Raw genomic sequence first — 12227 nt, 5'->3', positions numbered from 1 at the left:
GTAAATGTTCTTCACTCATCCTGTTCTGTACGCGCTGTGACATGAATTTCATGGATAGAATCACACTCATAAAAACGCCTGTCTATGTTGCATGCCTGTCTTTGTTTTGATTGGCTTTCAATGAATGTGATTGTCCGTTCTATAAAGTACTTTATTCGCTATACTTAAGCGCAGTTAATGATGGATAACAGAGGGTGGCTAACAATAGTGCAGTATACATATTTTCCGAGAAAGACAGTAAGTTATTATTGAGCTGGAGGTAAGTAACTGTCCCAGTCACAAACGCAGTCATATTCTATTAGGGCACGACACATTTCCCTTAATCCTCTTAACTCTTATTTTAAAGCGGTTTTCATACAGTAATTTGACGCTGTGAGATTTCTTTGTTTACAAACAGACAGTCAATTGACACTCAGTGTCGCGATCACTTGTAATTACACGCGCCCACTGCGATTCTGCTAAAAATGCACAGTTTTGTTTGCACAGTGGGTTGGCAGTTTATATATTATTCTAAGTAATCCATAATTCATATGACACACGAGCTTTGTTTTCAACTTGCACACGATCTGATGAGCTTAAAACCGGACAATCATGTATCACTTAATATTTATTTTTTTAAAGGAGTTCAGCTGGCAGATGGTCCAGTGATGTGTGGTCCATCCTGCCCTGATCTTATTGCGATGTCATTTCAAGCGTCGCTGATCACTGGAGGCCCAGCCTCTAGTCAGTCTTGTATATTCGACTCCTAATCTGCTCGGGACATCTCGCCCTCTTCACCGGACTCATGCTGATGTGTATTAGATACTTTTTCCTTCCCCCTTAGTCTTTATAAACCGTAGAAATACCACAATTGTGTTCCACATACAACCATAAATAACTGAATTCAATAATTGTGAAGAAAACGTTATGAAATGTTTTAGAACAATATATTTACTTCCATTAAATAAAACACAATAGTTTATTTTTGGGATGTTGAAAAACGAAACAAAAATTCCGTACCAAATATTATACACAGAGCAAAAACCAAGTTCATTTCGCAGAAACATTTGCGTATTATTACCCAGGGTGGCTATTCTAGATCTATATTCACACAGACATTTAATAATAAATTTATAATATCACACACGACTGGTGCGTTTAGTATGTACATTCCCTTGATCGCAAGCAAGACATGATTCCTGTAAGTTTACCACATGCTGTGTCAAACTGAATTCTTGAAAATGCTTAAGAGTTAGAGCTTTCGCCTCTACAAATTGGAGATGATATTAAGATATATGTATAGCCTATATACAACCGTTCAGTCAATTACTGTCCAAAATTGAAACGTCAAAATAAATGAGTTTTTTGTTAAATATTGTGGTATCCTAATCTCTTCACTGGCTAGTGTACACTTGCTAGAGTAGAGAACAAATCTTATTAGCAATGGTGCCTTTGCCTTCCGTTCCCGCTTGACATTCCATCACAGGATTGGATGCGTTTCAGTGGTTTATTCTTCTAGTGCCCTTGAAACAAAAAGTGTAGTCTCTCGTTCCTGGGATTCGGGATTGTAAATTCTACAGTCGTCTCTTACACCGGTCTATCCACTGCGTACTGGCAGGCGCTGAGATTGGAGGCCGGATTCTGCACGCTCGCGTATCCAAAACTCGAGTGTTGCTTGGCTTTCAGTCTCAGACTGGCAAGACTGGAGTTACAAGTGTCCCGGTAAACATACGGAGGCGTCGGTGGGGCGTAAGGGCACGCCGGCGTGGGAACCCCCGAATTTAGAGAGGGGTTGCTGAGGTTATTCAAGTTATTGAGGCTGTTTAAACTTGATCCTGGTACACCGGTGACAGCAGACGGAACCATACTGGAGGACATGCTCATTGAAGAGATAGAGTTAGGTGGAGAGAACATGGTTTGGGACGACAGCGGATTGACATTCATGGAATTGAAAAAGGGGAAGCTTTTGGTAGACAGAGAGGCCGACGTGAGTCCCTTTGCAGCCCAGTTGTTGTACGTATAGCTGGGATACATGTCATCGTAGGGCTGCATAAGTCCGTTGAATTGAGGGCCGAACCCGTTTTTACACAGCTCTGCCTGTTGGTTCCTCTCCCTCTTTCTCCATTTTGCCCGTCGATTTTTAAACCACACCTGCAACAATTGTAGAAAAGAATTATAATTAGTCCATCTAAGGCAGTGTATGACTGTCATCGAGTTAGAACAACACGGACTGCTCCGTTTGTTTTAGGTAGATAGCTGATATGGGTGGTGGTGTCAAACTCAGTTAGGTTCCCTAATTAAGTCACTTTTTATCAGTCACCCGGAATCTTGTCTGATCCCGGGAATCCCAATACACATTCAGTCTTTTAGCGCCCGACGCTTTAAATGTGTATTCTCGCCAAGCAGGCGGAGACACTCTAACCCTAAGTATATACAACACGAGAATGACAATCACAAAATAAAAGCTTTACACCTCTTAAAAGGCGACTGTGTGACTCCATTAAAGTCTGTCATCGTTAGGGCGTCAGTCTTTATTTCGTGTTAATTGCAAACAATTTGACTCACCTATAATTAGCCTCCTAACAAACAATGACATATGTTTTATTTAAATGATTAAACAAAATCATATTTAGCATGCGACCCAATTAATGTTATGAAAATAGCAAGCATATAATGCAGCGCCTGCATATTAGGCTAGCTAAAAAGTCGATGTGTGAGCAAAAATATTTACATGTATTACACATAGAACTACGCAAAAAAATATTTTAGAAATATAATTTTTTTTTTTTTTGTAAGTGGATATATAAAATATGCATTAAAACTATTTTACGGTTCATTCAGCATAGAGCTAATAGGCTATGTTGAATTTTAACAGTGAGTAATAGATTACAAAAATAAAATCTTTATAAATATTTAGGGTTATATCACATATTATTTCCTTGTAATTTTATTTATCAAACTTACTCGGACTCTGGCCTCTGTTAAATTTGTCCAAACGGCGATTTCCTCTCTAGTCGACATGTCCGGATAGCGATTCCTCTGAAAAGTGGCCTCCAGTTCCTGTAACTGCTGGCTAGTGAAATGCGTTCGTTGCCGCCTTTGTCTCTTCTTTTTCGACGGGTCATCGGTCGAATCTTCGTTTTTACTTTGTCCCTTCTCTTTCTCTGAAATGCAAAAGGAAACACTCTTTTTAAACAAATATTTAATTGCAGAGGAACAAGCTTCAGGCACGGTTTTGACACATTAGAGAAGTGTGTGTGAGGGAGACAAATCTCTAATTCCTTTTTATTTAATTGAAGATATTTGACATCATGGTAACATAACAAGTTGGTTCCCTGGTAACAATTTAACAAGCGAAATTTAATGAATGATGTTCCTTAATAATATTTATTACAACGCTTGTTTTAACATTATAACATCCCTTTTCTGGTAAAACCAACAATACCGGCAAAACCCCACTGTTCAAATGCTAATGCAAGATTTAGAAAATATTTTAGCCGACATGAATGCAATATGCATTTTTATCATACGAAAGCAGTGACATTGTAGTTTGGGAATGTTTGCACTATTCTATACAAAACGCAGTTGCCACAGTGTAAACATTTGTGAAGCCCACATTTTCACAAACAATTTAAGTAAATAAAGTCCTGTCAAAGGGCATGACTTATGTAGCCTATTTCAATAGCCTATGAATCAACTAACTGCCTGTTCCACCTCTTGATATATTTACAAGGCTCGCGCTGTAACCTACTCTGTTTTCACACTGAGCGAAGTTTTAAAATGTTTCTTTCTGGAGAGGAACACTTAATATAACTGACACCAAAACCAAAAACACTCAAGTTAAAAATCTCCTCAGGTCTTACCTACGGATTCTGGACTGGAGGTGTCTGAAACCGTGTGCACATCCAGCCTGTGTTTCGAGTCCACAGACCGCTGAAGCGGTTGCAGACTAGAGGCCATCGAAAGCGGCGCGTGTTTACTCCCGGTAATGTGGTGATTGTGGTGATGGTGGTCCAAACTCAACGGATCCTTCATAGAGGTCATGGATAAAACAAGCGATTTACGGACGGCTCGCAAGCAGCTTTAAGTTCCTTAGCGCAGGTAACAAATACAGATAAATAAATAAGTTAAATAAATAAAAGAAAGAAAGAAACGAATGTGTCCAGCAGTGAAGTATCGGCAAGCGTTGGCAGTGCTCCTTTCTCATTTAAACCACTAAAAGCGACACTCCTGAAACGGCTTTAATAATAAAGAAAAAAAATAATAAAATAAGCCCAGTGTTAAAAGATTTTTTTTTCGTTTCGTCTGGGTAAAAAGATACTCGGTTTCAGCCGACAGCAATGAGAGCCAGAGTGACAGGGACAGGTATGTGATATTATATCCACTTGCACACACACTCTCCTGCACATCACAGCCTTCGCTCTTCATTTCAGCTGTCCCTCTATCCGTCCAACCGAGCTGCTCTATGCGTCCTGACGTCACAAACTCCGCCCTGAATCTGACGGAACATTAGACCCTATACATGTCAGCTTTTATGGCAAACCGACTATGAAACGGCCCAAGAAATGAGAAAATGCAGTCTGTGCAGTTTGAGATGTTTTTCTACATCTCTAAAAAACATGTAAATAAAGAAACCGTGCATTCACTTGATATAACATCCCTTAACATTTATCATGGTACACCTGGCGCTCAAAATCCGGGTTCAGTTTTCTCAGCAGGTATTAACAAAATAAAGCGTATTATTAGCGTTGTAAATTTAACGTGTTCTGCCGTCAATAAAACAATATCACCATACTGCACAAGAAACACAGACTAAACAACTGCACAAGAAAATCTTTTCTTTTCTGTCTTTCATTTTTTGGGGGGAATGTTAATTGGATTATTACTCAATAACTTGAATTGGCAATGTGTTAAATGTATTTGTTTTTTTTTTGTCTTTCTTTCTTTCTTTCTTTCTTTCTTTCTTTCTTTCTTTCTTTCTATCTTTCTTTCTTTTCAAGTGACCTGCCCCATATGAAAATTAAATTATAATTGATAAACAAAGGCTAATGGATAAACGCATATGAGGAAAAAAAACACTTAAGTTAAAGTTAAGTTCATTCGGGCTTGAATTCATTTTATATAATTTAATATATGGATTGAAAGCACTTTGGCGAGGTGTAATTGTACGCTTTCGGCCTGTGATTATTTCGCGGGAGATAAAGCACCAACTTTTCTTTTACTGAGTAGGCTACATTTAATCTGATAAGACGCTCATTTGCTTAAGAATTTTAAATGGACATCTTTAATGACTTCCAGCTCCTTCACCTTGTGTCAAGTTACTTCAAAACATCGCCATCGTCATTTACATGTCAATCATATAAAACTGCTCATTTTATTTAAATGCCAAACATTTATTTATATTACAACTTTTGTTTATAATTTTCCCGGTCTTCGTTTTCAAATAAAATTGTGTATTTATATTTTGAATTGTTACTTTTACAGGTTATGTGTTTGCGTTACTTAGAATAGGATTTTTTTTGGTTATTCGAATTAAAATATCACAGAAAGTGGGTGATTATAGAAAAAAACAAAACAAAGTAGACGTGGATAAACCAATCTCAGTCTTGAAAACTGCTGAATTAAAGCTTTCGTGGTTAAAATTAAATTAATAATTAAATTATTTTATTTTATCTTGGTGATCCACAGAAATCTATTTTGTTGTTATTTGTGTCCTGTAAAAGCAAGTCTATATTAAGGGGGAAAGTGAGAAAAGAAAGGGTATTCAACTGCTTATGAAAACGACCCGACCGACTTATCTATGACATTGATTCAGCTCACATTCTTAGTACTGGTTATGAATGTATATGGGGAATATATGGAACCACCAAATCTTGTGCAGGTCTTTTGTATATGGATGTGACCTCGTATTCATTGCATTAGCGCTTAGACACTGAACAATATTGAAAATCTTTTCTGCCTTTTTGAAAGTAAAACGTCTATCGCTGTTCACAAGTGAATCTATTTTTATTGCTTCTAAATCGAGTCTACTACTATCTAAAACACAAACTATTACTGCAATATCATGATTAAATCCACAAAAAATGTGCTTAATATGAATGACAGGTGTTAGGCATTTTTTTTACTCATAGAAATTCTATTGAAAAATGGCGCAAGTACTTTTTTGTTAAACGCAGTGACTAGATTATTGCTCTGTATTTATTGTGGACCCTCAAAATGCTTCAGAGCGCTCTCACTGCCTGCTGTGGATTATTGGCCATGGCGCACCACAGAGCCATTAATTACCAATTCAGTCAATATAAGGGAGACGACAAAGCCTTTTCCATAGGATTAAGAGGACATTAGATTCTTCCATTAGTATATTCCTCCTCACGAGGAGGCTTTCATTACACATTTACTTTTCCCCCGAGTCTATCTAACAAGCGTTGCATATATTACCGCACAAGAGACGAGATTGTCGGTAATCAAGTCTCGAATGCCTTTTCCCCTTACTTTGCTCTTTGCATTTTGATGCTCACTTTCCACTTTTATATTGTGTATCAGCATAGTGAGAAACAGAAAATAATGAAAGAACGACAAACTAATGCGACTAAATATTTTGTTCTTTATTCTTATTTGCTTTAATTAGTTTAATGAAGATGACAGATAATACGGAAGCCGTACACGCATCACGTATAAGCCGTCTATTAGCCCTTAATTTTGTCTGAGTTTCTGTTAAAATTGTTCTGATGCGACAAATTCTTAAAACGCTAGAGGAAACGGTTTATTCAATATATTTTTATTGTTCTGCTTATTTAATTGTTTTGTTTTTTACACTTGCTACGCGTCTATTACACTGATTTATTATTCAAGTAAATCTGTATTTTAGTTAGCATGATAATTTGAAAGATGAGATGAACGTTGGACTAATTTCATTGAGGACCCAAGTGATTACTCCAGTGCAAACGGACTACATTTTAGGCTATAACCAAGCATGTTGTCTGATAATTTAAGATAATTTAGAGAACATTTAAAATCAAAGACTTTACAGCTCTAAATGCATCTGATGAAGCTGTTTCGAGGCATTACGAAGACCTTTCTACTTACCCGTGTATGATCCTATCCTACCAGCAGATGTCCATCTTTGACTATAAACGTCCAATGGTTTCGCTTTTCCCAATGAGACGTCATATCAAACACCAAAGGTGTTTTACTCACGCTGCACCTTTATAAGTGCGTTTTCTACCTCAGATAACTTTATGCATACGCCAAACGAATCCAACCAAATTTATTAATAGAACCAGATATTTTCTGGAGGCCTAGTAAGGAGATGGGGGTGTCATTCACCAAGATCTTACCTAATTGAGCACACGTTGATGCAAGTTTGCGGCAATGGGAGTCCATTTGGTAGGTTATATGTTGTGTACCTGTTAAATAAAGAGAAAAGCTTATTTTAATTGTTAGGTATATGTATCAAATATACAGTGTATGTCAGCAGTAATAGTGTAGGCCAGCTTTTGTTTGAGTGTATTTGGTTGGACATTTCACACATGACTGCCAATTTATAAACATAAAAACCATTATTTATTGGCATTGATGTTCAATGGGGAACATTTAACATAAACGAAATCTTACAGTTCCACAAAATGCTTTTAATAGCGGAACATTTTCTTTGTATTTTTTAAATACTCTTCACACTAAAAAGAGTGTCTCTTTTAGCAACGTTTCTCTGGGGAACCACAATTGGTTCTTCTGATCTTTAAAATCTCCTGTATTGGACCCTTTAATTTTAAATGTGTGTCTGACCGGATGGGCCACTCAGTGATGATTTATTTCAAATATATTGTGATATATTGATAGTTCCTGTCTGCAATAGGATGAGCACATTCCTCATCATTTGTTTTGAAATCCCTTAGCGCTTGCTCGAGTCGCTCCTAATTAAGACTCGTGTCTCCAAACGCGCATGAAAACAACGCACAAAAAGGAGAGACAGTGCGCCGTGTGTGTGTGTGTGTCAGGGTGAGAAAGAGCAGTTTGAGCGCTAGAAGTTGAGTGATTCCGCGGTAAAATCAGGGGATTAGTGTCTGATTGAGATGTCTGTCGGTTGGATATTACAAAATTCATTATCGCAGCTCTATACTAACCCGATATGAAGTAACACAGATGGGCCTTTATTAGCCCAGGCTTCATCTGTTTGCTTATGATAATTTCAGTCGGAAATTTGCATGCAATCCTGCTGTTAACCGTTTTCCCCTCTTCATTTTTCTCTCTCCGAATGCAACGCTTTACCTCAACCCTCCCTTTATATCACCTGCCTCGCATCTGTGCCTTTAGTCAAAGGCTTGAGAGTCTGGAAATTAAATTTGTGCCTTTTTTGTATGTACGCAGTAGTGCGCATTTTGCGTGAAGTCGAAAGTTATTGCTCTAAATATTATTTTGAGATACTAGTACAAAATTACTAAATTATTTTACATAAATGTCTAAATTTACAACCAGAGTAACCTAAATGGCGAAGGTTTTGTTTTCGTTATGAGTGTGTTCGTTATAGGCCATCCGTTCAGTTTTGATTTAGGCCTCTAAATCAAACTCGATAACTTTAAAGTTGTGTATTTTTTAGCGAATTTTATACAAATGGCAAAATAAAATGTGTGAATAACATTCCATTCAAACAGAAAAGGTAAGACACAGTATTTCACTTGTATTTGACAGAATACAATTGTATCTTTTTACTCCATCAACGCAATTTCAGTGATAAAGCGCATCAACAGAGGAAAGCATACAAAATGTGTGTGTAGATTTTTGGAATATATTTTTCTATTAGTAATTTATTTTAGTCTATTTAAATAGAACAAAAGCAGAACTCGCCATTATACCAATAATAACTTATTTTTAAAATTCGTTCTAGAGATTTATTGGGGAAATATTTAGAAAATGTTTTGTTTTCGTTTTGTCTTTAAAATTTGATATTGAGTCATTCTGTTCGTTTAATATTAAGGATAGAACCATGATTATCTCCGAGTCTTGCGTGTATACGGATTTCTTAATAATGTGATGTATTTTAGTGTTACCTGTGTTACCTTATCTGTTTTTTCAGCTGAGGTGAATGAAATTTTAATTATTAATGTATTAATTTATTAAACTAATATGGTAGTTTTTAAATAAATATTTTGCAATATGACAAGAGGTTCTTATCTTCAGATGGTCAATTTATATTTATTTTTTAATGAAAGTAAATTGCATTAGCCTAACCGAAGATAATAATTATTCAATACTTAGGCTTTGAATGCTTTTTAAATAAATAAATATTTAAATGCAAATCTTAATACAAAATTATATTACTTTAATGGACTTTACACGATTATTTGTAAAGCATTTATATTGTGTTTAAATAATTTTTGTTAGTTTTGAAAGCAAATTTCGTTGGCATGATTTATCTCTGCTTATAATACAAGTGTTAATTTACATTACACGCTCTAACTGTAAAGTTGTCCTTGTCCCGTTTGTCTCACAGTGTTAACGATATATTATTATCAACTGCAAAGTCAAGGTGGGACCTGCCAGAGCATCACTTATCATGCCTCTCCATCTAACTGCACTAAAGCTGAAGTTCACCCATGGCTTGCAACCCCGAGGTGGAACGAATTCCTTCACTTGCATTATCTCACATTCAAGATAGGGTGTCATGTGCACTTACCAGGCGTTGTTGAAAAGCGGTGCTTTGCAGTCGTGCCAGTCTTGATTTTCTCTCTTTAAAAAATATAAATTCCACACCTCTGAAAAAGTTTATCTTTGCCCTTGATGATGTCCGGGTACATAAACTCTTGCTGCCAGGTCCAAAAGGAGCGTAACCTCTTCTTCCTCAACGGGAACGTTAAGGGATATCTCTGGGTTCTTTTAAGCAACACTAAAACAGGAATATACTACCTTCAACCCAGAGTGTTTTCAGTTACAACCTAACAAGTTGCTTTAGTAACTCATATTTTCTGCAGAGCCTCCACGACTGGAACTTTTTTCCGCGCAAAAACGCAGAGAGTGGTGCATTTCCCCCTCTCACGAGCTTTGACTGTCAGCGCGTGGGCGTGAGTGAGAGTTTGTGTGTATAAGCGCGTGCGTGTGCATGCGTGCCACAGTGGGTGTGTTTGTATGCACAACCAACACGTAGAGTGTGTGTAAGGGGTGAACTTTGTGATGCGAAACGGTAGGCTAAATTAGATAACAAATTAGCAATCGAAACACTGTAATACGTTAATTCAAAGAACAAATTCAAACAGATGAACCATATAAATGCCATGGCTAAATATGGATTAAATCAGGACATTTTATTTGTAACTGGCTGCCAGTAACCGATCGCTGTTATTAGATGCTAACAAATATGCCTATAGACACAGCCTAAATTTAAATTATATTAAATATAAGTGTGGGTTAAAGTTAATGTTACATTCTCTCTTCCCTTTTCATTGTTAATTTGCTCTATATATGTTGCATTACACTTTTTTTACATTTTGTTTGGAGGGACTAACAAAAGACAAAATTATTAATATCGTAACGTGTTAACAACAATAATATTAATAGAATAATATTTAAAAATCATTGTAATTTGTCTATTAGGATACGATCAGTTGTGACATTCTGTATACTTTTATTCAAATATGAGAAGGCCCATATGCAAATATGATGTTAATCATCAGCTGACAACAAAATGGGTAGGGTTGGTTTTATTTAATTTTGTTTAGACGATTGATTTTTAAATCAAACATGGCTTTAATTTAAAATAGCAACTCATGTTGAAAAGTGTATGTGCTCAAACTGTGTCGGTCAGGTTTAGAGATGAATTGAACAGCTGGCTTGGATGCAAATGATCTTTAAAGATCCGCGTGCACCGGACTGATTTCCATCCGCATCTCACACGAGCAAAGCAGACCGGACGGAGGTTTCACGCGCCTAATCCGTTTTTTACATTGTGGGTCATACACCCATTAAGCAAGTAATTAATGCGCTCGGCCATGGGGGAATTCCCAAGCCTGTATTGGAATATCCCAGTCTCTCTATAACAGCTTTAATAGGCCTGAGAGCCTAAAAAATGACATGCACATTTGTCCATAATTCTGCGCGTTGACGGAAATCATGTGCTGCATTACGCGATAGAAATAAATTAGACAAAACGCATTTTTTGTTTGGTGCAAAAAAAAGCGCCTTGTCGCTATATTGACGTTCCTAACTTCAGTACACAAATTATTGCTTCATAATGCTAAAATATTTAATAATTCTTAAATAATGCTTTTTTTTCATTATTTATCGTTTTAATAAGGACCAATATGTAGGATAATATTATACATTTACCGACCAAATCCCGTATATAAATATGTTTTAAAGATTTCAATTATAACTTAAATAGTTTAACAAATTTATTAAACAAATTTAACACATTTATTCTTTTCTTTAGATAGTCATCCCTAATGTTTTAAAGACATCAACAATCATCAATCAAAAAGTAATCTGACAACCCTATACAAATATACTACATAGACTAAACCTCTTAAATCTGCGCAGATCCAAATATCCGTTTTATACATCCAAATTAAATGACATGAGGATTTTTGTATAAACCTAAGGTGCGTTAAAGTATCGGAAAAGCACGTATTTATATTTACTTTTGATTGAATCACCCGCCTCATCCGAACAGCGGTTCTGTGGGAGAGACGCGTCCTTGCATCGTTTTTACCTTCATCTGGCAGCAGCTGGAGCCTTTGCTTTCTCACGCTGAAAAAGCCTGCAAAGGAATGCCCTAAGTTCAGACAAAGGGGTCGTTCGAAGATCTTCATGCCTCGGGGGCAGACCGGCGGCTTCTTTTCATTTCTGCCTCGTTATCGATTCGCTGTTGTCATCTTTGGCGTCGTAGAAGGACACTTGAAAGAATATCGTACAGGGCTCTGATGTGTGGGCTGAAATGACCCGAGCAAAACTCTGTTCAAAGACTTTTTACAACCACACAGACCTCTTCAGGATAAGACACCGATGTGCTGTGCATCTGATCATTTTTAATGATAACTATATATGAGATGCATTAAAAATTGTGAATTTCAAGGTTAATGTGAAGGTGAACAATTGAGTGACCTTAATATGCTTTAATTGGCCAATATATGGTACAAGCAGAAGCCAATTAGTTAAAATGACAGTCAGATTCCTATTCAAATCAGGATCTAAATTTCAGTATTTCAGTAACTAAATTATTTTTGGTCTGGTCACAGCGTCTTGTCTATGTTATTGTT

At 36.6% G+C, this 12227-nt stretch overlaps 1 protein-coding gene across 2 annotated transcripts; it reads right to left on the bottom strand.

The window, feature by feature from the left end:
- Positions 1-912: 912 nt before the first annotated feature.
- Positions 913-10036, bottom strand: pitx2 (paired-like homeodomain 2). 2 transcript variants are annotated; one of them, XM_056472618.1, is made up of 4 exons: positions 9653-10036; positions 7317-7385; positions 2944-3143; positions 913-2130 (listed from the first exon to the last, which is right to left on the bottom strand). In XM_056472618.1, exons 2-4 carry the CDS (start codon positions 7360-7362, stop codon positions 1567-1569), a joined length of 810 nt encoding a protein of 269 aa, XP_056328593.1. In that variant the 5' UTR covers positions 7363-7385; positions 9653-10036; the 3' UTR covers positions 913-1566. The 2 variants fall into 2 exon arrangements, with proteins under 2 accessions (XP_056328593.1, XP_056328592.1); XM_056472617.1 differs by lacking the exons at positions 7317-7385; positions 9653-10036 and adding an exon at positions 3843-4826.
- Positions 10037-12227: the final 2191 nt, after the last annotated feature.

Source organism: Danio aesculapii, chromosome 14 (assembly GCF_903798145.1).
Source record: "Danio aesculapii chromosome 14, fDanAes4.1, whole genome shotgun sequence".
Lineage (NCBI taxonomy): Eukaryota > Metazoa > Chordata > Actinopteri > Cypriniformes > Danionidae > Danio > Danio aesculapii.
This window is presented reverse-complemented; position numbering and strand designations above follow the sequence as displayed.

Bases quoted from the DNA above. Each gene is read 5' to 3' on its own strand.
- pitx2 (XM_056472617.1), bottom strand. From the start codon at position 4,023: ATGACCTCTATGAAGGATCCGTTGAGTTTGGACCACCATCACCACAAT. The intron at 3,144-3,842 runs GTAAGACCTGAG...TTTGCATTTCAG, and splicing joins CTCCAGTCCAGAATCCGTAG to AGAAAGAGAAGGGACAAAGT. The intron at 2,131-2,943 runs GTAAGTTTGATA...CAATTGTTGCAG, and splicing joins TAACAGAGGCCAGAGTCCGA to GTGTGGTTTAAAAATCGACG.